Genomic DNA, 27,142 nt, shown 5'->3' with positions numbered 1-27,142 from the left:
GGTGTGAAATCTGTACCTGAAGCCCTTCGATATGGGACTTAAGGTAAGGACCTAAATATGCTCACGTACAGGGCGATACAGTACAGTGCGCTCCGACGGACCACACTGTTAACCTACCCTTGGATGCGCGTTTTCCCTTACCCTTTATTCAGTAAGGGGCGGAAAACGCGCGCCCAACCCACGGCACCTAATAGCGCCCTCAACATGCAAACGCATGTTGAGGGCCCTATTAGGTATACCCGCGCGATACAGTAAGTAAAATGTGCAGCCAAGCCACACATTTTACTTTAAGAAATTAGAGCCTACCCAAAGGTAGGCGCTAGTTTCTGCCGGCACCGGGAAAGTGCACAGATAAGCAGTAAAAACTGCTTATCTGTGCACCCTCCGACTTAATATCATGGCAATATTAAGTCGGAGGTCCCGAAGAGCAAAAAAAGTAAAAAAAAAAAAAAAAAAAATGTTTAAATGGGCCGGCGGCGTTGGGCTGAAAACCGGACGCTCAATTTTGCTGGCGTCCGGTTTCCGAGCCTGTAGCTGTCAGCAGGCTCGAGAACCGACGCCGGCAAAATTGAGCGTCGGCTGTCAAACCCGCTGAAAGCCACCGCTCTGGGTCAAAAGGAGGCGCTAGGGACGCACTAGTGTCCCTAGCGCCTCCTTTTGCCCGTTTCTACCGCACCACCTAATTTAAATACAGAATCGCGCGCACATGTGAGTGGCCTGTGCGCGCCAGGAGAGCGGGCATTCGTCCGCTCTCCCGTCTGTTTGGCAGCCTATATATAACTTGCATTGAACAATTTGATGTGGTAGAAGGTGGAGCACTGCTGGGAAAGGTCATAAGGACCTAGGAGATGAGATGCTCACGTAACAGCTGTGCTGGTGATGGTGGCTATTTGGATTATTGTATAAGCTTGTGGTTGGGCATGGGAGGGAAGGGACACTGGATGTGACCTAAAAAAGGAATTCTGCATGTTCAACTACCAGGAAGGGTGGAGTATAATAGAGGAAGACAACAAAACTATCTTGGATAAGGAGTAATATCCTACAGGCAGTCATGCTCTATGGCCAGCAGCTGGGATATTCATCATCTACTATGCCACAGTTTATTATGATTATAATAGATATGTATAATCAAAATATGGCAAAAATTAAATGCATATAAGATGAAAGAATGCAAATTACAATGATTATGCACAAAATATATTTGCATAAAGCAGATGCAAATCATATAAATATATCTCATGTGTATTCCTTTTGAATATCCTTAAATTCAGATGGGCTGGATGGTCCCTGAGAATCAGGTTGAGAACCAGCACACTACACTTCCTAGTTATCTTTAATTGCAAAAAAGGCTTCCTATCTGCAAAGGATCAGAAATCACAGATGTAAAAACATAAAAAGTGCACGACATACACTTGACAAGGCCATCAAAATGGATATAAAGGTTGACAAACACCTCCCTCTTGGTGTACAGAAGTGTTGATCATCATGGAAATGCTTTAATCACCTTTGAACAGACGTTGACAGGTCATAAGACAAAATACAGAAGCAATGCTATTCCAGTGACCTACACACATGACTGCAGTTTAACACAGACCACAGGACAAATGTTGGCCTGATGGTTCCTAAGAAACCATCTTTGAACAATTCCCTAGGCACTATTCCTGCCGAATAGCGAATCCAATATAAAGTACTAGTCATGATTCACAGAGCATTAATCCATGAATCTCCACTTTGCATTAACACACTGTTAAAGATCGGTCGTCCAACTAGAAGTCTTAGATCGGAAGGTAGATGGTTTTTTAGACATTTCCAGCTATTAGGCTATTTGTCTTGCCGAATCCAGGGAGAGAATGTTCTCAGTGGCAAGCCCCACCATTTGGAATAATTTACTGATTAATTTATGCAAACAGCAAAGTACAAAAAGTAAAAAAATAAATAAATAAATAAAAACTAAAAGCACATTTATTCCAGTTGGCAATTTATGAAAATATTATCAGCAAGGGATTTGCCCACTTTAGAGACACAGTCAAGTCTTATTTTTATATTTTATTTATTATATGTTCATCTATTTATTTTACAATATTAAGTATATCAATTCTGATGTTGTATTTATGATTTTATTTAATTAGTTTGAACCAATTTTATGTCACTTATAGTTTTATGCTTTAATGAATGTTTTACAATGCAAGTTGCCTAGAACTCAGGATTGTGCAGCATAGACATTTTGTCAAGAAATAAATAAATACTCACAGGGTCATATTTTGAGCCTGATATTGGAAATCCCTATGATTCTAGTGACAGGACATGTGAAACAGCAGCCATGGGATGCATTTCCTGTTTTACTTTTCTGCTTTTCTATCCCCCTTCTCCAATTATCTTTGCTTTAATTATTTCTCCTTTGAACATCTCCTGTTTTCAGTCTTAATACTTTTTTTTGTTTGCCAGCCTCACTGAAGGAGAAATAATCTCCTTTTTTCACTTGTTCTATCTCTTATAATTGTCAAGGAGCTATGCAAAACCAGCCTTTTTCAAACTTGCCTTTTTAAGTTAGTTTTTAATTCTATTTTATTATGCTTCTGATTTCACTTGCAAACAACTACAATTTATTAACTGTACATTTTTACCTTTATTCTTCTGTGTGTTGGTTGAATAAATATACAATAATTACAAATTGAAGGAACAGGGATGAAAGTAAAGGAAAACAGTAACTGCTCAGAGTAAAAATTGACATATAAAGAGCAGTACACAAAACTATATAAGAACATAAGAACATAAGAAAATGCCATACTGGGTCAGACCAAGGGTCCATCAAGCCCAGCATCCTGTTTCCAACAGTGGCCAATCCAGGTCATAAGAACCTGGCAAGTACCCAAAAACTAAGTCTATTCCATGTTACTGTTGCTAATGGCAGTGGCTATTCTCTAAGTGAACTTAATAGCAGGTAATGGACTTCTCCTCCAAGAACTTATCCAATCCTTTTTTAAACACAGCTATACTAACTGCACTGACCACATCCCCTGGTAACAAATTCCAGAGTTTAATTGTGCGTTGAGTAAAAAAGAACTTTCTCCGATTAGTTTTAAATGTGCCCCATGCTAACTTCATGGAGTGCCCCCTAGTCTTTCTACTATCCGAAAGAGTAAATAACCGATTCACATCTACCCGTTCTAGACCTCTCATGATTTTAAACACCTCTATCATATCCCCCCTCAGTCGTCTCTTCTCCAAGCTGAAAAGTCCTAACCTCTTTAGTCTTTCCTCGTAGGGAAGCTGTTCCATTCCCCTTATCATTTTGGTGGCCCTTCTCTGTACCTTCTCCATCGCAATTATATCTTTTTTGAGATGCGGCGACCAGAACTGTACACAGTATTCAAGGTGTGGTCTCACCATGGAGCGATACAGAGGCATTATGACATTTTCCGTTTTATTCACCATTCCCTTTCTAATAATTCCCAACATTCTGTTTGCTTTTTTGACTGCCGCAGCACACTGAACCGACGATTTCAATGTGTTATCCACTATGACACCTAGATCTCTTTCTTGGGTTGTAGCACCTAATATGGAACCTAACATTGTGTAATTATAGCATGGGTTATTTTTCCCTATATGCATTACCTTGCACTTATCCACATTAAATTTCATCTGCCATTTGGATGCCCAATTTTCCAGCCTCACAAGGTCTTCCTGCAATTTATCACAATCTGCTTGTGCTTTAACTACTCTGAACAATTTTGTGTCATCTGCAAATTTGATTATCTCACTCATCGTATTTCTTTCCAGATCATTTATAAATATATTGAAAAGTAAGGGTCCCAATACAGATCCCTGAGGCACTCCACTGTCCACTCCCTTCCACTGAGAAAATTGTCCATTTAATCCTACTCTCTGTTTCCTGTCTTTTAGCCAGTTTGCAATCCACGAAAGGACATCGCCACCTATCCCATGACTTTTTACTTTTCCTAGAAGCCTCTCATGAGGAACGTTGTCAAACGCCTTCTGAAAATCCAAGTATACTATATCTACCGGTTCACCTTTATCCACATGTTTATTAACTCCTTCAAAAAAGTGAAGCAGATTTGTGAGGCAAGACTTGCCTTGGGTAAAGCTTTATGTGCTCAAAAGATCTTAGTAGAAACCTTCAGAAATTATGTATTTGGAAATTAAAGTATTTTCATGCTATACTATCAGGGTGGTTTAGTATGTATACTACATATATATTTACACTAAACCACATATATATATACCTCATCACTATAAATATATATCTATAGTAATGAGATAAGCTCTTATTACTGGAAACAATCCAGAGATAAACAAAAGATGGCCAGTTAGAACCATGGATAGCACTGTGCAGGTAAAGAGGGTGTAGTTGCTGAGGAAGAAAAGAAGAGAAGAAAGCTCATCAGGCTTCTGGGTATTGTAATCCCAGAAGGTTGGGGCAGAGATTCAGTACTAGGGAAGTGTAATGACCACATACAGGTATGATTGATTAACAAGGGCTTTCCAGAGAAACAACGCTCTGGGAAAAGATGGAAGAGGAGAGACACCAAGGAAGTCAGATAAAGTGTAGCTATAAAGGAACTGCCAAGGAGGTTTTGTAGCCCGAGAAACTAGGGTTGGTCAGATGGGACTGGGGTGAGGACACGTAGGGAGATATCCCATGTTTAACTACTGAAAACACCCAATATGAACCATAATAGCCAAAACGTATGCTGAACAGTATACTGACAGGCTTTAGCTGTCACAGCTAAAGAAAAATTTTTTTTTTACCCAGTTGAGATCTTTAAACCAGAACTGAAGGATACTTATCTAGATCCGCCTGTTTGCAAGTTCCTGTATAAATAAAACCAAGGCAGAATGACATTGCAGCAACTTAAGCTCATAAGCAGAAGTCACAGACGAGCCAAGGGAAGTCCAGAGGACAGAGGGACCCCCATCCTTTCATGAAGGCAAACATTCTGAAACAGAAAAGGGGAGGGGGAAATACCTGCAATGCGGCAAAGACCCTCCACTCACTACATGATTATGCACAAGTTTATGCATATTTATCAGCTGGAAAGTATAAGATGGGGGGAAAATAAAGAGAAAGGAACGGACCCAAAGCAGCCCAGCAACTCCTGCTATCGAGGAGGAAGAAAGACTAGGTGCAGCCAGAAGACCGGAGAGAGTAGATGCCCTGCCTAGGGATGGATGGAGGCACTGGGTTCTGAGTCAGTGAGGAGCTGAGAGCATCCTGGTAGACCTGCTAGTACCAGACCTGAAAGCAAGTCTCTTTCTCAGACCACACTGAAGCTCTGCCAGTACCAGACCCTGAAGCAAGTCTCCTCTCTAGACCTCCAGCCAGAGCCTAGAAGGGGGAAAACAGGGAAATTGCCTTAAGTTGGGATCAGGATTAAGTAAATTAACCATAAGTATTAATATATTAGGCAGGCTAAGGTTTATGGCATAATGAAACCACACCTAGTACAGAACTTTCTTTAGGGTAAACTGGAGATTAGTGGCCAGGATGATATAGACAGGAATGATTGTTATCTTCTAAGTGCTAAAAAAAAATGCCAAATCTGATAAATAAAGTCTAATTCTGAGAAGACATTATTTTTTTCCTTAACTTAGGATTGTGAAGTGAAGGGGGAGGGGAACTGGAAGTGTCCAGTAGCAGACAAGTCCCTGCACCCCTAAATTTACTTACTCAGAGCCACCATTACCAGGAAGCCAGAGAGACTAAAGGAAGCTAATATCACCCATAGCTGAAGGCTGACCTCAGAGTAGCAGGCTACAACTTGGAAAATGCTGGCAGTGAGATAAGCCTGATAAAGGCCTGTGTTTGAACCTTTTGGGAGTCAAGTTCTGTCTGAGAATCTTTAATTGTCATAGTCTAACAAGTTCCTAATGACTAATGTCAGAGCTATGAGTGCAAATTGAAACATCTAACTCACAGATACTGGATTAAAGCCAGAGAGAATGAGATATAAGAAGCTACAAGTGACAACATTTTCTAGATGAGCCACGACACAAAAAAGTATCTTGTGCATGGAATCTCCGGGCTCCCAGCCTTCCATTTCACAGAATACATTGACTTATAGAAAGGAAGATCTATGACGGAAATATTATTTGTAAAAATTCTTAGTCCTATCTTTTGTTATTGCAATAACGAATTATTTTGATTAATCTATGTAATGCTTACTGCTGCTGTGTGCTTATTGCTGATATTTGCGTTTTGATATTGTCTTTGCTTTTTATACAATTTTCTACCAATTATTCATTATGTTTAGTAAACATAAGAACATAAGAAATTGCCATGCTGGGTCAGACCAAGGGTCCATCAAGCCCAGCATCCTGTTTCCAACAGAGGCCAAACCAGGCCACAAGAACCTGGCAAATACCCAAACACTAAGAAGATCCCATGCTACTGATGCAATTAATAGCAGTGGCTATTCCCTAATTAAAATTGATTAATAGCCATTAATGGACTTCTCCAAGAACTTATCCAAATCTTTTTTGAACCCAGCTACACTAACTGCACTAACCACATCCTCTGGCAACAAATTCCAGAGCTTTATTGTGCGTTGAGTGAAAAAGAATTTTCTCTGATTAGTCCTAAATGTGCTACTTGCTAACTTCATGGAATGCCCCCTAGTCCTTCTATTATTCGAAAGTGAAAATAACGAGTCACATCTACTCGTTCAGGACCTCTCATGACCGTAAAGACCTCTATCATATCCCCCCTCAGCCGTCTCTTCTCCAAGCAAACAGCCCTAACCTCTTCAGCCTTTCCTCATAGGGAAGCTGTTCCATCCCCTCTATCATTCTGGTTGCCCTTCTCTGTACTTTCTCCATCGCAACTATATCTTTTTTGAGATGCGGTGACCAGAATTGTACACAGTATTCAAGGTGTGGTCTCACCATGGAGCGATATAGAGGCATTATGACATTTTACGTTCTATTAACCATTCCCTTCCTAATAATTCCTAACATTCTATTTGCTTTTTTGACTGCTGCAGCACACTGAGCTGATGATTTTAAAGTATTATCCACTATGATGCCTAGATCTTTTTCCTGGGTTGTAGCTCCTAATATGGAACCTAACATCGTGTAACTACAGCAACGGTTATTTTTCCCTATATGCAACACCTTGCACCTGTCCACATTAAATTTCATCTGCCATTTGGATGCCCAATCTTCAAGTCTTGCAAGGTCCTCCTACAATGTATCACAGTCTGCTTGTGATTTAACTACTCTGAATAATTTTGTATCATCCACAAATTTGATAACCTCACTCGTCGTATTCCTTTCCAGATCATTTATATATATATTGAAAAGCACCGGTCCAAGAACAGATCCCTGAGGCACTCCATTGTTTATCCTTTTCCACTGAGAAAATTGACCATTTAATCCTACTGTCTGTTTCCTGTCTTTTAACCAGCTTGTAATCAACGAAAGGACATCGCCTCCTATCACATGACTTTTTAGTTTTTGTAGAAGCCTCTCATGAGGGACTTTGTCAAACACCTTCTGAAAATCCAAATATACTACATCTACCGGTTCACCTTTATCCACATGTTTATTAACCCCTTCAAAAAAATGAAGCAGATTTGTTAGGCAAGACTTTCCTTGGATAAATCCATGTTGACTATGTTCCATTAAATCATGTCTTTCTATATGCTTTACGATTTTGATCTTGAGAATAGTTTTCACTATTTTTCCCGGCACAGAAGTCAGGCTCACTGGTCTATAGTTACCCGGATCGCCCCTGGAGCATTTTTTAAATATTGGGGTTATATTGGCCACCCTCCAGTCTTCAGGTGCAATGGATGATTTTAATGATAGGTTACAAATTTTAACTAAGTTTTGCTTTTACCAGATTTTGTACAATGCGTTCTATGAAGTACTATATAACCACTCAGCCTAACCTTTTACATCTTCCCTCTCCCCTACCCCTTGGAATCATCAACTTTTCCATTCTCTCTTCCCTAGCATCATAATCATGCCTCCCTCCTGGCATCATCATCACTTTCCCTCTCCCACATACCATCATCGTCTCCTGCTCTCTCCCTGACTCCCTGGCATCAACATCACCTTCTCTCTCCACCTCCTAACCCCTGGCATCCATCATCACCATCTTCCCTTTCCTTCTACCCCTCTCCCCCACTCCCTAGCATCATCTTCCCTCTCCCACCACCATCCCCTCACCTACCGCCTCTTCCCCCACCTTTGCATCATCAACTTCCATCTCTCTTCCATTACTGTCCTGCACCCTCTGGCATCATTACCTTCTCTCTCCACCTCCTCAACCCAATATCATCATCATCACTAATTTCCCTTTCCTTCTACCCCTCTCCTCCACGTCCTGGCATCATCATCATCATCATCTTCTCTTTCCCTTCATGTTACCTCCGGCAGCATATCATCTTTCCTCTCCCTCCATCACTTTCCCCCACCCGAGCATCATCATCACTTCTTCCTGACCTCCTCACATCATCATCTCATTCCCTCTGCCTTCATCCTTCTCCCTCACCCCTTGGCATCATCATCCCTCCTTTTCGCTCATCACTTTCCACCCCCTCGCATCATCAACACCTTCCTTCTGCCTTCACCTTTCCCCCTCACCCCTTGACATCATTATCACCTTCTCTCTGCCTCCACCCCCTTCCCTCTTTCTCCACCCCTCTCCCTCACCCCCTGGCATCATCACTTTCCCTCTCTCTCCACTCCTCTCCTCTCCCCCGTCAATCTTCAGTTTCCCCCACACTCTGGCATCACCTTCCCTCAACTTCACTCCCTGGCATCATTATCACATTCTTTCTCCCACCTTTCATCCCCACCCCCTTGAATCATCTTCACCTTCCTTCTCCCTCCACTTTTCTCCTCCAACCCCTGGCATGATTAACTTCCCTACCCCCATCTCCTGGCATCATCACCTTTCCTTCCCTCTCCTCCCACACACTGTAGCACATTCATTTGTCCCTTTCCCCACTCCATCCTCAATCCTTGAACAGCAAAGGTTTGGAAGCAGGTTTACCAAGTGCTGCTTCGTCTTCCTTTGCCAGCCTCCCTCTGCAATCTGAACTGCATGGGGCCAGCAGGTCTCATAAGCCTACAAAGCCCCATGCAGCGTCTGTGCACAGGAGAGCCAGCAGATGGGAAGCATGAGCAGCTGCCGATAAGTACTGCTCTCTGAAGCCCCCTGCTGGCAGGAGGACATTCTGCAGGCCAGAAGGGAAAAATGCAAATGATATTTTTATATAGTCCAGGGATCAAGTATATATAAATCTATCTCATGCATTTTCATTGTGGCTATTTGACAACTAGACCGGTTAGATGTGCCTCCAGGACCTAGTTGGGAAACACTACCCTAACTCCACAGGCAACAACAGAAGAAAACACTCAGAGAAAATCTCTTACCTCCTGTCAGGAAATGAACTCCTATGCCTTAGGCAGGTACAAAGAAGAATGCTCTTCAGTAATGGAAGACTAATGTTATCACATAAGAAAAAGACATTAATTCTTTCTATCTCCTTTACTGTCACCTTATTGCTTGCATGCTGTCCAGCACATAAAGATGAAATACTAGCTGCTCTGATGGCAAAAGGCATCTTTAGCTTATTCAGAAAAATCAGCACTACACCCCTCTAATGAAGCCTTGCCCATTCACACCAGTGTACACAGCAACCCAGTATAGGAAAAGAGGGGATAATGGAGATGGAGCCTCATCCGCCCCAAGAGAGGGCTCCATCTCTGCTGCAGCAAGCCAGCAATAATCCATTCAGGAATTCTCACTATATATCTTTTCCATGTGAAAGTTTGGTTGTTTGTACAGATAGATAAAGACATTGAACTTTTTATGAGTTTGGGCATCTGAATTACGTAAACAAGCTATATATGTTTTATAACTGTGTTTTTATATTTTTATATTTTAAACCGATGCGCTGTTTCGAACGAGCATCGGTATATAAAAGCAAATAAATCAATAAATATCTCACTATATCCGTACCAATACAGGGGGGCTCTACCTTCATAGGTGGCCATCATGGCAACATCCAGAAATCTTGCATGCAGAAATCATCCATCATGGGTGAACCTTTTCCCTCCAGAACTGTTCTATCAATAACATAGTAATTAGTCCTTTAACTAAGTGAAGTGAAAGTGAAACCGGATCAAGTGATAAACTGATGAAAAATGCTCAAATGAACCAAACATTTTTACCTCTGCTGAACCCACCCTTTGAGTTCCACAGTTTCACTGCACCATCAGCAGAACTTTAAAAAATAATACGTCACTCATGGCAGTATTCTTTACAAATGAATCCCCACGAGGGCAGGAAATCAATAAGCCCCAGAATTAGAGTGGAAAATTGGAAAGACAGTTGCACAATTCTGTGCGTGATTGCTGTCCTCTCTCACAGCAATGCATCTTCACATCAACTTAATTCATTTGACACACAGTCTCCCGACAGTGGAGGAAAGCCCAGCTCTCCTAACACTTCTTACAAAATGATATTTCTTTCTCCCTCCCCTTCTTGTTAACAACTTTTATCATCTGCTGCCTATTTCAATTCCACCTTTGTATCCCATGTCTCTTTTTATTGTCCAATGATATTATACTTAGCAATCCCCATACAAACAACTGCAAATGGAACGCTTTGTGCAGACTTGGTGGTGGTGAATTCGACAGCCTGAAGCTCCCTGCAACAGAACATTTCTACCTTGTCATACTGAATTCCAGTTAATTAACTTCAACGACGGAGATATGCCAGAACAACTAATGTTGTCCAAGTTTGTATGTTATGCATTAGAGCATTTTTGAAGTCTATCAGGCTTCAGTGGCAAGCTACTCAGCAACATTTTCTATAAAATAATGCCAGATCCATTTTGAATATCTGTATCTATCTATTTTGTTTTTAGTTAAGTTTCCTTGTAATAACTATGTATGTTTTATTATGTTCATCGCCTAGATCTTTTTTGAATTAGGCAACTCACAAATTCAATAAATATAAATGTATAGATGTATGTCTTTAAAAAAGTGTTGAATGTATATAATATCTCTATCTTTATGTATATATATATATAGATATACACACACATATTCAACACTTTTTAATGTTTAAACTTGTTATTGAAATGAAGTAAACACGAACAACTAACATCCAGTGAACACTGCTCCTCAACATTTTTTAAGAGGGGTAAGAGAAACATAAAAGTATGCCACATGATTAGATTATTTACAAAGAGGGCAATTTTCAAAAGCCATATCTATATGTAAATAGCTATTTCCTCTTCATCCAGTCAGACATGTCCAAATGAATGGGTTATGCTCACTGACTGATGGAGACAGATCAACAAGGCTTGCTGATGTCACTCCTTATAAGCAACTGTGCCGATATCGGCCTGGCAGTTTTCTCTATGCCCAGCAGATGGTAGACAAGCATCCCGCGCTGTGGACAGAGGCCTGATTAGGCTGGATAGTTTTCCCTGCCCTGACTCAGCGCAGCTCAAGGACAATAAGTATTTTATTATGGCAACTCTTGTGGGGAAAGGCTAAGCCTCCCTCCCTCAGTGGTGCATACCTTAGCCAGGAGGCTTCCAGTTGAAGGTAAGACTAGGTTTTTGTGGCCTCTTTCCTAGCAAGCAGCAGGAATCTTTCCCAAGACAGCTCCTAAGGTGACAGGGTACTTCCACAACTCAATAGAGCAGACCTGGGCAAGGGGAGCTTCCAGTTGCCTTGATGGATCTGAGATTGGGCAGGGATGTTATAGCCTTCCTCTGCTCCCCTCTTCCCCCACACTCCTTATTGCTCCTCTCTCTGGGCCTTTCATCCCTTGGAATCCTTCTCTTAAAAAAAAAAAAATAATAATAGCGTTTTGCCCTTTTCCCCTAGACATTCTAATAAAGTTTAAGAAAAAAACAGCAGAGAGGAAAAATGACTAATGCAAGAAAAACTTCCACAGTGGCTGCTCTCTGAGTGAGTCAGCTTTTAATTTTCGTGGTACCTAAACTTGGCGGTGTTAATTGGGCTAAGTGTGGGAACAGAACTGTCTGAGGCAGCTGAGTGTGGGATGGGGCTGCACTACACATTGACTGGGGAATGATTCAACAAATATTTGAAGGGAGTCTGATCTTTGCTGTGTCTACTTTCAAAGAGAGGAGCTGAGCAGCGGGCAGGGAAGGGGGGAGTGAGTGCTGTATCGGCGGGATTGGCCAGTTTGTCCGTTCCTGATGGTGCAGCTTGTAACTGCAGTTTCAGCTGAGCATGTTTCTGTGGTGTTTTGGAGCAGTGCCTTCTTCTCTCAAGCCTTATACCTCATTCTTGTTATGGGATTTAGCAGGTGAGCGATTTTTAGAAGTGCCTTTATGAATCCCTTTGTGAGGATCCTGTTTGCCATGGTGGGAACAGTAGCCATATTGGAAGCACTGCAACGAGACAAGGAGTTGGGAGCTTCTCCTCTCAGCCACACAGTGCTTGTTTGAGATCCTGATGCTGCAGAAAACATTTTGCAGTATTAGGAGGAAAGACTATCTCCTCTGAGCTGGAATCCTTCTTCTTGAGCCACATATTATTAAAAGATCTCCTTAATGCTTCTTTATGAGACCCAGTTCAGTCCTAGGATCTGCCCCAGTCATTCATAATCCTCATAGAAGAAAACAGGAGCAGAAAGAGGCATGTGTGGAGCTAGAAGGAGAATCTTCCAGGTCCGAGGTTGCCCTTGGTATTTTTTGAATCCTTGAGAATTAAAGTGGTTGGTAAGGTATTGGAACAGGGGAAATATCCTCCCTAGGAAGAGGATGAATCTGTGATAGTACATCATTTCCATTGGGAATTGCTTTCATTTCTGATTTCTCAGTCCTTGTGAATTTACATATTGCAGGAAACAAGATAGATGGGACTCCTGGCTCTAGGAAGGATCACATTTTGATTTAAGTATTTTTCTTTAGAAGCAAAGGCGGCTTTTCCTCAAGTGGGTTGTACCTTTTGGAGCTTTAAAAAAAAAATGCTTCTTTTTCCTAAGATGGTAAACATATTACCATTCCAGCCTAATTGGTAGATGGCAGCTTTGAATTAGTGCATGCCTGGGCTAGGTGGGTGGCATCCATGGTAGTGGTTCAAAGGTACCTGTGGATGTAGAACTAGTCAACGGATTCCATCACTATGGCCAAATTAACCAAGCTCCCCTTTTTTTGGCGAGGAACTGGAGAAAATGACTTAGGCTTGGGGTGACTCTAAGGTGTCTAGACATCCGGAGAATAGGATAAAGATTTTGGCTCATAGCTTCCTCTCCCATAGTAGGTATAAAGATTCCAGAGTGTTCAACCAGGGCAGAACTTTGACTGCTCAGAGACCTAGACCCTTTTTTCCATTACCAGTCCTTTTCTTACAGAAAGGAGGTAAGAATGGGTCCTCCAAGTCCGGTCCTTCTAGGGCCTCCTAATGGGGACTTGGGGACCCTTCCTCCAGTTTCAGAGATAGGCAGTCATCTGTCCAAGTTTTATCAGAGATGGGCCCAGTTTCTATCCAATCAGTGGATCCTAGATATCGTCCTAGATGAGTATGATCTGGAATTCTCTTACCCGGTTTCTGATGCTTTCATGGCTCTCTGTGGTTCTGTCAGAAAGCAGGAGGCAGTGGAAATGACTTTGAAGAAGATTCTAGACATAAGTGCTGTGATCCCAGCACCATGGGGACAGGAAAGTGTCAGTCGCTACCCCATTTACTTTGTGGTTCTGAAGGATGAGGACTCCTTCCGACCCTTTCTTGATCTGAAGATGGCAAACAAATTTTGGAAGGTGACTCATTTCAGGATGGAGAACTTAAGTTCTGTGATTATGGTGGTCTAAAGAGGGGAGCTCTTGACCTGTTTGGATTTAACAGAAGCTTATCTTCACCATTCCATGAGGAAAGATCATCAATGCTTCCTTCGTTATTGCAGTACTAGGCCAGCATTTTCAGTTACAAGCCATGAGCTTTGGTTAGCAACAGCTCCAAGTACCTTTCCAAGGTGATGGTGGTAGTAGCAGCTGCATTATGGAAGGTCCACCCTTATCTGGATGATTGGTTGATAATGACGAAATTGCATCAGGAGGATGTAGTGGCAACAAAGAGTGGTTCAAGTTTTGCAGGAGTTGAGATTAATAGTCAACTTTCTCAAGAGCAACCGTCAACTCTTTCAGGCACTGGATTATCTGGGATTGCATTTTGACACATAAGAACATAAGAAATTGCCATGCGGGTCAGACCAAGGGTCCATCAAGCCCAGCATCCTGTTTCCAACAGAGGCCAAACCAGGCCACAAGAACCTGGCAATTATCCAAACACTAAGATGATCCCATGCTACTGATGCAATTAATAGCAGTGGCTATTCCCTAAGTAAACTTGATTAATAGCCGTTAATGGACTCCTCCAAGAACTTATCCAAACCTTTTTTGAACCCAGCTACACTAACTGCAGTAACCACATCCTCTGGCAACAAATTCCAGAGCTTTATTGTGCGTTGAGTGAAAAATAATTTTCTCCGATTAGTCTTAAATGTTCTACTTGCTAACTTCATGGAATGCCCCTAGTCCTTCTACTATTCGAAAGTGTAAATAAACGAGTCACATCTACTCGTTCAAGACCTCTCATGATCTTAAAGACCTCTATCATATCCCCCCTCAACCGTCTCTTCTCCAAGCTGAACAGCCCTAACCTCTTCAGCCTTTCCTCATAGGGGAGCTGTTCCATCCCCTTTATCATTTTGGTTGTCCTGCTCTGTACCTTCTCCATCTCAACTATATCTTGAGATGCGGCGACCAGAATTGTACACAGTATTCAAGGTGTGGTCTCACCATGGAGCGATATAGAGGCATTATGACATTTTCTGTTTTATTAACCATACCCTTTCTAATAATTCCTAACATTCTGTTTGCTTTTTTTGACTGCTGCAGCACACTGAGCCGATGATTTTAAAGTATTATCCACTATGATGCCTAGATCTTTTTCCTGGGTGGTAGCTCCTAATATGGACACATGGCTGGATCTGATGGAACATAGGATCTGATGGAACATAGGATCCAGAAGTTGTATCAACAGGCTCTAGCATTTCTATGGAAGCCAATGGTCTGGTATTATCTTCATCTTCTCGACTCACTGGCGGTGATGCTGAACCTTGTTCCATGGGCGAGAGTCCACATGCACCCTCTGCAGAGGGCTCTACTGTCACAGTGAGATTCGCGGTACCAGGAGTATGCTGGATGACCGCAAGTTCCAGAGTTAGCCAGGAAGAGCTCAATATTGGTGTTTGGATCACCACCACTTGTGCTGGGGAGTGGCTTCTCTTTCCTGGGTAGTTTTGACATGGGATGGCAATCTAATGGACTGGGGGGGGGGGGGTGTCCACTGTCAAGATCAGTTTACACAGAGACAGTGAACGCCCAAAGAACCAACTTAGTCCATCAACTGGTTGGAGGCCAGGGTGATTTGGTTGGCTCTCCTCAAGTTCAATTCTCTGCTTCAGGGTCAAGCAGTCAAAATTATGTCTGACAATGCCATGGCTGTGGCTTACATAAATCATCAAGGAAGGACAAGAAATCCTTAAGTGTTGTTAGAGATAGATCCACTTCTTGCCTGGGTGAAGCTCAATTTGAAGGCTCTGTTGGCATTAGACATGGCAAGGGTGCTCAATGTGAAAGCCAACTGTCTCAATCATACTGTGATCGACCTAAGAGAATAGTCTCTGTCCCAACTGGCCTTCAGTCAGATTCTTGACTGATGGGGTCTGCCAGGTCTCAATCTTATGGTGACAGGCAAGAATATGAAGGTGCCGATGTTCTTCAGCTAAAAGAGAGATGCCTTTTCGGCTGAGTTAGATGCCTTGGTTCAGGTTTGGCCCATGGAGGTAGAACTGTACATATATCCTCCTTGGGCCATGGTAGGCTGAATACTAAAGAGGATTTAGGTGTATCCAGGTCTGGTGATTTTGTTTGCACCAGATTGGCCTCATCGTCTCTGGTATGTAGATCTCATGTGTCTGTGTCATGGCATGCCGCTGAAATTTTCATTCCACAAGGACTTACTATCACAAGGTCTAATTCTCCATGATGAAATGGATCAATTTTGTCTTACAACTTAACCCTTAAAAAGGCATATTTAGCAAAAATGGGATATTCCCATGCAGTGTTGGCTACTCTTTTGAGGGCTAGGAAGTCTTCCACTTCCCTGGCGTATGTTCTTGTTCAGAGAGTTTTTGGTGGCAGAGTGTCGGTACGCTCAAAGGTGATCTCTGATTCGCTGTTTCTGGACTTCATGCAATATGGTCTTTCTATGGGTATGGCTCTCAATACCTTGAAGGTACAAGTTGCAGCCCTGGCATGCTATAGTAGGCAATTCCAGGGGAGGCCTTTACCTTCACATCCAGATGTCTCTCATTTTCTGAGGGGCATTAAGCATGTTAAACCTCTGCTACGGATCCCGGAACCATCGTGGGATTTGAATTTGCTGTTGTCCTTCCCTTTGGGATCGCAGTTTTCACCACTTACGGGTATATCTTTGAAACTGCTTTACTTAAAGATGGTCTTTCTGCTCTGCAGATTTCAGAATTACTAGCTCTCTTTTGCAGAGAGTCCATCCTTTTGATTATGGAACTTATGATTCAGCTGCAGACAGTGCCATGTTTTCTTCCAAAAGTGGTTTCTAAATTCCATTTCAATTGGACAATCTCCTTACCTTTGGGCAGACAGGGTGCAGATGAAGATAGTGGAATTCTTTGAGTCTTGGATGTCAGAAGACTATTTGCTATATCTCAAAGTCACTAACTGTTTCAGAAAATAAGATCGTTTTTTTGTTCTAAAGAGAAGTTTGCAAGGGTGAAACGGCCCCTAAGGCAATGACTGCAGGAAGTGATTGCAGCAGCCTATGTAGATGCCAGGATGCCCTTGTCTACACAGGTTCAAGCTCATTCAATTAGAGCTCAGTCTACTTCTCGGGCTGATTTGCATTTTTTATCTTCTTTGAAGATTTGTAAAGCAGCAACTTGGTCTTTGTTGCATAGCTTTTTTGGATGCTCGGTGTATAGAAGAGCTTTTGTCAAGATTGCAAAGAGCGGTGGGGGGGGGGGGGCAGCATCCTGCCATATTCAGGAGTAGCTTGGGTACAACCGATTCATCTCCACTGGTCTGACTGGATGAAGAGGAAGATGAAATTAATTCTTACATAATAATTTCCTTTCCTTGAATAGTCAGACTAGTCCAGATCCTTCCCTATTCTGTCATGTTTCTCGTTTTATCCTCAGTATATACTGTAAGAGAGAGAAGGAAAAGGAACCAGCAGATTGTAGATTATAGACTTTTCTTCAGATAAGTGCTTCATGGTTTCTATATCTTAACTTCCTTGTTTTTCTGGAAGTCCATGGTTTGTATAAAAAAAATAAAATGAGAATGAAAATGTTTCTCTGGTTGATGTGTTTAAATTAAAAAGCTGTCCACAGTTTAGCTTGCTGAAGAAATACTGGCAGGCTGGTGCCAACACAGATGCTTATAAGAAGTGACATCTCCATCTGCTGGTCGGTGAGCATAATCCATTTGTCTGGACTGATTTGACTGTATTCAAGAAAAGGAAATTATCAGGCAAGAAGTAATTTCACCTTACCCAAGGAAAAAGGCTCTAGGAAAATTCTCTACCCTTTGTGCAGGTTTATTTATTTATTTATTTAGAAGTATTTGTGAATCACTTTACAGTTTAAAACAATCATCCAAACTGATAAAACAAAATAAGCAAACAAAAATGCAAAAATGACATCATTAAGTACCATAATTATTACAATATTTAAAACTATAATAAAAGATTATAAAACTATAAATCCCAATCCATATCCCACCAAGCCTTCCCCACCACTACAGTGTAAATTGCCTTGGTAAAGAGCAAATACATTCATTGGTGTGAAAGAGAATATGTCTCTGTGGCACCCCTCTGGGTTGGCCACTAAATGTCACTAAGCCCTGCTTTGAACTGCCATCCCCTTTCTGCCCCTCCCAGAATGGAGGGTTTGGATTGGACGCCTCATCCTATTTACAACAGCAATTTTAGTGTTCCTTGGAGTCATTTTGATTTAGATTCAGAGCAGTAAGGATGTAGCTTTTCCACTATCTGCTGAGGCCTCTCAGCCTCATCAGAACTTTATATTTTTTAATAGGTTCCTCTCTGTACCCACCCTGCCAGAAGGTTGCCCTTTATTTAGTTACAGTGTGATAGCTTTTTGCCCGATTCCCTTTGGGGCAAAAGGGCTCTCATCCCACAAACCTGAAGACCTGTGAGCCCTTCTATATCCTAGATGGGACAAGAATCAGTGACAGAGTCTTCTGAATGAGATTTTTGATGGCCAAGATGTATCCTTTCCTTTTTTTTTTTTCCAGACGGGACTTCTGCTAAAATCTTGCACCCCTTATGGAGAAGGCTCCCTCCAGACAGAAAGGAAAGGGCTAAAGACCTGTGAGCCTTAATCTACATCCTAGATGGGGCAAGCACCAGTTATAGTAAAGCAGCAGCCATCAAGAGATTTTCAGAGAGCAAGTATTTGAATATTTTGTGGAGAGATTTTTGAATCACCCTCTTCCACAAGGTTCCAGGGCTGGGATAAGCCTGGTTGCAACACTGTAAAGATTTTTCTTGCCAGAGAAGTCACCAGTATTAACATCGAGGAGGACCAAGATTCTAGAAGTTCCTACTTGGTCCAGGACAGGCTGGGTAATAAACTGGACTCAGATAGGACTTTTCTATGTTTGAGGGGGCCCCTCCAATAGGATTCCCATTTGGCCTGCTGGGAAAGTTTTGTGCACTTTAAAATCACCATGGGAAGCTTTACTCAAATACCTGAGCTAAAGGACACCTGCCCACAAAGAGGAAAAAACACCTTTGTACATCAGTCAGCTATAAATTCATCTTTATTGAAAACGGCCTCTAATTTAATTATTACAGAATCAGTAAACATTATCTAATTTCACACTCAGTGCCTTGTCCTGCCTGTTTTGTCCCAGCATCTCATACCCTGGGGTGCAGCAACTAACACCATACAGAGAGAGACACAGACACACACATCACTGCCTGGGCTATAAGCGAGAGCTTCCTCCAACAAAAAGAATCTACCCTTGGGAGAAAGAGAGCAAAGACATGTTAGAAAGAGTCATGTACGGGAGGAGTGCTATCCGGAGTAGCCCCGAAGAATAAAGCCCCCACTAAGGGCTATACTAGTTTTGCTCTTTCCCCTTTGAGAGTGCAGTAATCTGGTTCTGCTAGTACAGGGCATAGATGGATAAGATACTAGCAGTAGGTGGAGCCGTGAACCTGTTCTGGAAGAGGATCTACTCTCAGAGAAGGAAGAAGAGAGAGAAAAAAATGTAAAGGCTCAGACAAAGGAAAAGTAGAAATTCTTATGAAGTATGTATACTTAGAGGTGCCTAACTTTAAATATTTTTCCATCCCTGTCTACATGTATACATGTATATATATATATATATATATATATATATATATATATATATACACACACACACATATTGAGAGAGGTGTATATACTGTACATGCACTCTCAAGGTTACACATTTTCTTTTGATATCTGTGAAAACAAATTTATATTCTAAATAATGCTGCAGCTCATACTTCACTATCTACTTTGCCTCGAATGCATTTAATTATTTCAGACGTCTGTCCCCATATTATTAATTAGTCTGATTACCATTCATGCTAATCTCTTAATTATTTTTAATCTTGTCTGATGTCTCAAATTAGGAGTATGCATAAAGTACGTTGTTCTAGGAAATCAATACTGCTTTCCTAATTTACAGAATATATTTTGGAACAGAGCTAACCTTGAATCCATTAACCTCGTCATCAACCCAACAACCGAAATTATGCTCTATTAAACACCAATGCTGTTTGCAACATGCTTTTGCACTTACAATAAGGTTAGCTATTCAACTCACATGAAAAGCTTCATTTCCATCTTTTCATATTCTCACTTCAAAATTCAACAGAAGCACATCTTGCATCATTGTCTCCAAGCAAACCTTTATCTAATGTTGTACTACCCAATCTCGACAGAGGTTATCTCGTCCCCCACCCAGGTACTTGTTAAATAGTCCACATCACACTAGCTGTTTGAGAAGGGAATTCTTTTATTATGTATAAAACAGCATAAATCAAGAATTTACACCAACAATGCAAACCACAAATCTTCAAAATTACACCATCTAAACTAACTTATTTATGGAATGGCCATGCTCTGGCCTGTACTCACAGTTCTTCTGCCAGTTTTGCAAGTAATATTATTAATGGGCAACAACCACAACCATAATACTGCCCACAAAAGCCAACCCCCTATTCACTATTTGTTTTTTGCCATGTGGGATGCAAAGCTGTCAAAGGATTGCCCATAATGCTGTCTTGCAATCTGATCCATGTCTGCAGTGTAAACATTCTCTTCTGTGAGTTAATACTCCGGCCCATCAAAGAGCAGGAGTGACTTCACATATGTGCAGTAGAATTGTAATGGAACAGGCCTGTCCTGGCCATCAAAGCTGCAACTTGTCCTACAATTAGTCATAGTTCTCACAACCCTGAATAACGAAGGGGCAGGAAAACCTATTTCTTAGGAGTCCCTGCCTCAAAATATTTGTTGCTGTGTGTTCCAGACATGGTCCCCCGACCCCTATATGCTGCAAATGTGGCCTTGCTCCCTATAACTCTGGACCATTTCCAACTATGGGTGAGATGGGCAAGAAAAGCTGCCAGAAAGATGCTGGGGGGTGGGCCAGTAGCTGCTTAAATTGTCATGGCCACCAGTTCACCATGCCTCTACCCACTATCTCCCTCTTCTTTCCTTGTGCGCCATCAGACAAGCCCTGTCCATTGTCCTCTACTTCCTCTTTCTGGATCCCGCCTGGCAACAGATTCTACCCACTGCCCTTCCCGAAGTCACCTACATCCCAGGTGAGGGATTCTGGGCAAATGATATGGGGCTGGGGCTGGCTATACTATATTTGGCCAATCTGACCTAAAGCACCGGGGTGTGGGGACAGAACATTGTCCAGATTGTGGCCTCACCCCCCAATACACATGGGGATTGCTCTGCTCCTATATTTTACACAGCATGTCAAAGGTTCACTAAGCAATTTTTCCCCCCATAGACATAGAATGGATGAAAAACCTTAGTAAGCAGAACACTTCTTGTATAATCTACACTCCGTAGATATCACTTGGAGAGTTTATTTTTTACAATTGTTATTGGCTGCATTCACTATTTCAAAAGGTGTGAAAAACAATGGTGGTACTACTTACCAAAATCTGTAATCTTACAGGACACTAAATACAACTCCTTCAGGTTCTGTCCCTCTTTCGCAATTACTTCCACACACCTGTAACACACACAAAAAAATGTGTTATTTGCATGGATCATTTCCTTATCAAGGGTTGGATTTACTAAGGCTTTCTCCCATTCTGTTGTCTATGGGAGAAAACGCTTAATACATCAGGCCATAAGTTAGCAAAGATTCATAAAATGCTATTATACCATGAAATTGGTTCTTAAGGAATGATGCAGTGGTTTTCACCTCCTGTGAAAAACAATCTCAATATGAGGTACATTTAAAAAGCAAGATGTACACCGATTACGGGAGATGAGCATGCATCTGGCACTAGAGCGCGTCCACCCTATTTTATAAAGCGGGCAGATGCGCGCACATCGGAAAGGGCATGCTGTGGGTAGGGCAGGGCATGGGCATTCCAGGGTGGGACCGAGAGATGTGCGCACAAGTACCTACAGACCTACGTCCAGTGCCACGGGTCTAGGCTAACTGGCTGGGGGGAATGCAGGCTGTATAACCATGGGAAAATAGAAGAATACTAGATGAACTTGTGAAACTGGTCCTCAGCTGGACACCATATGTTTTTAAATGCAGGCAGTTCCGCGTTCGTACGCCTACTTACGCTGATGGGCAAACGCAAGCTTAAAATTAGGCGCACACATATGCGCGCATGTTATAAAATGGCTGCGTCTCTGGGCGCGCACTGACGCACATGTGTATGTGTGTGCCTGCACGCCCGTTTGAAAGTTACCATCTAAGGTTTTAGTGGTTGAAAAATGTTTCACTTTAAAGCTGTACATGTTTATTTACAAATATAGGTAAGTTGTTTTCCTAAAAAGTCATATTCATAAGTCATATTCATATATTTTAAAATAATGCACTAAAAATTGCATATTTTAAAATAAATGTGTTTCTGAATGCACACTGTTCTGACAAGTACTTCTAAACTATATGGTAAATTCCAAATAAATATTTAAACTTTCCTCAAGGAAATATTTCTAACAGTGTCCGCTGGGTTAACTAATTTTGGTTTCCACTAAGAAGTGGATCTAGAGTATTAACAAATATAATCCTAACATAAATGTATTAAAACACAGGCTATACAATATGCCACATTTAATTTACTAGATATATGTAGTTTCCTCATAGCCTTCCTTACAAAAGAGCCAAGAAAAATCACATTCTCTAAATCTAACTCTTCTGAGAGAAATCAACCAGAGCTCAGTGCTCATAAAACATTATAATGACCCACCAATCAAACCTGCTACATAGAGCTTTCTCACATTACTTTTCCACAGCAATCTTGAATTTTTGGATGTTACACAACTGAATGGAACATAAAGCTTCCAACTAAAAATAAGAAATGGATGGCTAAACTGAGCTACAGGTTCAAGAAACAGTAAACTAAATAAAAAAAATACATCAATCTAACAATTTATACTTTTATATCCATAGAAAGGATGCAAATTATAAATAGTTCAAAACTATCTACCTTATAAATGGGCTCTGACCGACGGCCCGCAAATGCGCAGTAGAGAGCAGCTCTACCGCACATGCGCGGGCGAGCACGTCGGTCAGAGCCGAGCGTGCCTGAAAAAAAAAAATGGCGCTGCGGCCGCAGGAACGGCAGCAGTGAGAAGCAGAAGCAGGAGCGGCGGCGAGGAGCAGGAGCGGCGGCGGCGAGAAGAAGGAGTGGGGAGGAGCAGGAGCGGCGGTAGCGATGAAAAAAAATGGCAGGAGCGGCGGCGAGAAGCAGGAGTGGGAGGAGCAGTAGCGGCGCCACGCGCGCGCGGGAGGGACCCCCCCCCTGGAGATCTTCCGTCTGCCGGTTGTGGATGATCTGAAAGGGGAGGGAATTGAGAGAGGGGGAGTGACTGAGGAGGGGGAGGAGAGAGTGAGGGGAAGGGGAGGCGGAGGAGAGAGTGAGGGGGAGGAGAGGGGGAGGGGGGGGGGAGAGAGAGTGAGGGGAGGGGGGAGGAGAGAGTGAGGGGGTGGGAGAGAGGGGTGAGGGGAAGGTGAGGGGGAGGGGAGAGTGAGGGGGAGGGAGGAGGAGAGAGTGTGGGGGGAGGGAGGAAGGGGAGGGGGGAGGAGATAGTGAGGGGGAGGGAGGAAGGGGAGGGGGAGGAGAGAGTGAGGGGGAGGGAGGGAGGGGTGAGGGGGAAGGAAGGGGAGAGGAAGGAAGGGGAGAGGGGGGAGAGGAAAGAAGGGGAGGGGGAGAGGGAGGAAGGAAGAGGGGAGAGGGAGGAAGAGGGGAGGGAGGGAGAATAGAGGGGGAGGGAGGGAGACTAGAGGAAGGAGGGAGAATGAGGGGGAGGGAGTGGGAAGGAAATAGACCGAAAAATTTTTTTTTAAATGTAGCCCGTTGTTAACGGGCTTAACGGCTAGTATATTATATTTTACAATTGGTAGTACTATATTTCAGTATATGAGATATTCCTCAATTACTTTATTGTACTAATGCAAGTCTGACCATGTCTTGCCAATGCTTATTTAATTTTAATTCAACTTCAAAAGATAGAGTGAGAATTTTGTGGAAATTTGTATTCAGCATAAAAATAACCATGGGAAACAAGAAATGATAAAAACATTTTTGAAAATCCATTTTTCAGTACTACAGGCCCTCACATCTTTACTATTCAAGGTACCTATATCCCAGGCAAAATAAAATAAAAACTGAAAATGAAGGTTCCTATATATCATTTTGGATTAGGATACTGCATATTGCAGTAAGACAACACAGTAGTTTGATTTAAATTTTGTATCCTTTTGGTTTGAATATTTTGGGTTACATCCAGAATTTTAATATATTCTATATACATTATAAACAACCATTCGATGGAAGTTTATATCAGAAAAACCAGACGATTAATCCGATTGACAGATTCAGACTTTTTTTTTATAACAGAATGCAACACAATCACAATTTACTCATGAAAAAGTCTAAATTGACTTTCTACAAAAGTAGTGAAAGTGTTTTGTGAAATGGTGAGAGTATATTGTTTGAACAAAAGTAGTGAGACTAACGAGTTATTTAATATCACATGTACAGTTAAAATGTAATATATAATAATTTGCAAGCAGAAAATAAAAATGTGTCTATTTTGTAGAATATTTCAAAATTAGACCTGACAAATGCCAGTATTCATTCTGCCTAGGAACATGTAAATAGCTTTGCACAAAGTAGATATGACATTTTTGACAGTTTCATGTTTCCAGTCCTTAAAAATCAGGTGATTCTGCTGTCCAAGACTGCATTCCAATAACATTACTTGCTCACAGAAATTCATGTACTATTTTGCAACTAATGTGAAAACAGATATAACTATATTAAGGTTAAAGAAAGTGCCCGGGGTTTAAATATTACATTCCTTGGTACAGATATAGTGCACCTATGAACAGGAATAGCAATCTCATTCTCAGTGTGTAGTTAATCTCTGGAAAACAATGTGACCTCAATGGCAACAAAAGCGAAGAAGGTATAATCAAGCAGAATTCCCAATGATTGTATACAAAGACCAAAACAACAGAAGGGAATCAAAAAAATCTAACAATATCATGTTACTTTTATTATTTCACAAAGACCTCTTAACCCAAACAACTTTTTAATAATTCTTCTATATCAATGAATTTTAACAAAACGTAATACACAAACTTTCCCAGACCTGCATTTACAAGAACTTAAACAAAACTAAACAAACCACGCATACATCAATCATACCAGCCACACACTAGACTACAGCACACACAACCAGTAAAATATATTGTAACCATTTACAAACACAACGGGGTATATTTAAAAAACATGTGCGCGCGCACGTGGACTCGCGATTTTATAACATGGGCGCGCCGGCGCATGCATGTTACAAAATCTGGGGCGGCGCACACAAGGGGGGCGGGGTTTAGAAATTTGCATGTTTCATGCGGCGACACATTGCAGCCTTCCCCAGTTCCCTACCACTTACCCTAACCTTTCTTCCCCTTCTCTCCCCACCCACTAAATAGTACTTTTTTTTGTTTTTTAAGTTGCTGCTCCTCCGGATCATAAGCAACTTGTGTGCGCTGACCAACTGCCGATGCGCACTTCCCCGGCACGGAGGCAAATGGCCGCTGTGCCGTCACCTCCAGCCCTGCCCCTCCCCGCCCCTCACCTTTTCTTTGGACTGGTTCTTGTGCGCGTAATGAGAGTTACACGCGAGGCCGGGCCCCTTTTAAAATGCGCGGGTAACCTCCATTTTTTTTATGTGCGCTGGCCATTTAAAATCAGGCTGAATGTGTTTAACTTGATTCAAAACTATCTGGTAAGAACATTTTTGGTACGATAGCATCACTTGAAATTTAATCGAATTTAATAGTTTTATTTAATATATTTTTTCTTTTCTCAGGCTCCCATTATAAATCTTCTTGCTTATTTACAGAAATCATGTGAAAGCACATCCTGTATGTAAGTTCAGAGGAGCTAAAGACAAACAATTAGGAAGAGATTTTTTACTTCTCTCTACTGTAAGTAAGCAATATAAGAGTCTTCATACTTGGTTGCATTTTTTGGACTCACTGTTTATTGTAACCTTTGGGGCAGATTTTAAAAGCCTTACGCGCACAGGGGGGTTACGCGCGCTGAGCCTATTTTGCATAGGCCCGGCGACGCGCGCAAGCCCCGGGAAGCACGTGTATCCTGGAGCTTGAAAAAAGGGGCAGGGCGTGGGCAGTCCGGGGCAAGGCAGGGGCGTGGCCAGAGGCCTTCATAGGGCCACTCAGCCGGCGCGCACAACATACGCCTCCCCGGAGGCAGGCGCAACTTCTAAAATAAAGGTCAGGGGGAGTTTTAGGTAGGGCTGGGGGTGGGGTTAGTTAGGGGAAGGGAGGGGAATGTGGGGGGGGGGGCGGAAGGAAAGTTCCCTCCGAGGTTGCTCCGATTTCGGAGCGGCCTCGGAGGGAACAGGGAAAACCATCAGGGCTCCCCTAGGGCTCGGCGCGCGCAAGGTGCACAAACGTGCAAGGTGCACCCACTTGCGCGTGCCGACCCCGGATTTTGTAACATGCGCGCAGCTGCGCGCGCATGTTATAAAATCAGGCGTAGATTTGTGCGCGCCGGGTTGCGCGCACAAATGTACGCCCGTGCATAGGTACTAAAATCTGGCCCTTTGGGGTACATTTTAAAACACAGCGTGCACGCGAACAAAAGTACTCCGGATTTTATAAGATACACGCGTAGCCGCGCGTATCTTATAAAATCCAGGGTCGGCGCACGCAAGCATGTGCACATTTGTGCAACTTGCGTGCGCCGAGCCCTGCATGAGCTGCCCGTTCCCTCCAAGGCCGCTCCGACTCGGAGGGAACTTTCCTTCCGCCTCCCCCCACCTTCCCCTCCCTTCCCCTACCTAACCCCCCCCCCCCCACTTCTGTCGCACAAGTTACGCCTGCTAGAGGCAGGCATAACTTTGTGCATGCTGGGCTGGCTTCTGCGCGCCATGTTCCAGTCCGGGGGCTACTCCGGAGGCCGCGGCCATGCCCCCGAATGTCACCGGGCCGAAACCACGCCCACGGCGCCGCCCCCTGACACGCCCACCCCAAGAAAGCCCCGGGACTTATGCTCGTCCCGGGGCTTTGCGCGCGGGGAAGCCTATGCAATATAGGCTCGGCGCGCGCAGGGGCATTTTAAAAGGGTTACGTGCGTAACCCAATATACGCCGAAAAGGAATATTTGGAAAAATCTAAATAAATAAAAATAAATAAACTGATAAGATTTAGAATACTCCTCAAATTTTCATGTATCACTTCCTATTCTGTCTCCTCCTTCAGTGGTGTCCACTCTACTGCAG

At 42.5% G+C, this 27,142-nt stretch overlaps 1 protein-coding gene across 1 annotated transcript in view; it reads right to left on the bottom strand.

Moving 5' to 3' along the window:
• FBXL17 (F-box and leucine rich repeat protein 17) overlaps positions 1-27,142 on the bottom strand; it is a 1,080,613-nt gene that overhangs the window by 314,354 nt on the left and 739,117 nt on the right. The window contains exon 7 of the mRNA XM_029572164.1: positions 21,298-21,374. Within this exon, the coding sequence (XP_029428024.1) occupies positions 21,298-21,374 (77 nt within the window). The remainder of the gene's footprint in view (positions 1-21,297; positions 21,375-27,142) is intronic.

The sequence above is a fragment of the Rhinatrema bivittatum genome, chromosome 1 (genome assembly GCF_901001135.1).
Source record: "Rhinatrema bivittatum chromosome 1, aRhiBiv1.1, whole genome shotgun sequence".
NCBI lineage: Eukaryota > Metazoa > Chordata > Amphibia > Gymnophiona > Rhinatrematidae > Rhinatrema > Rhinatrema bivittatum.
The sequence above is the reverse complement of the archived record's forward strand: the minus strand, read 5'-3'. Positions and strand labels throughout refer to the sequence as shown.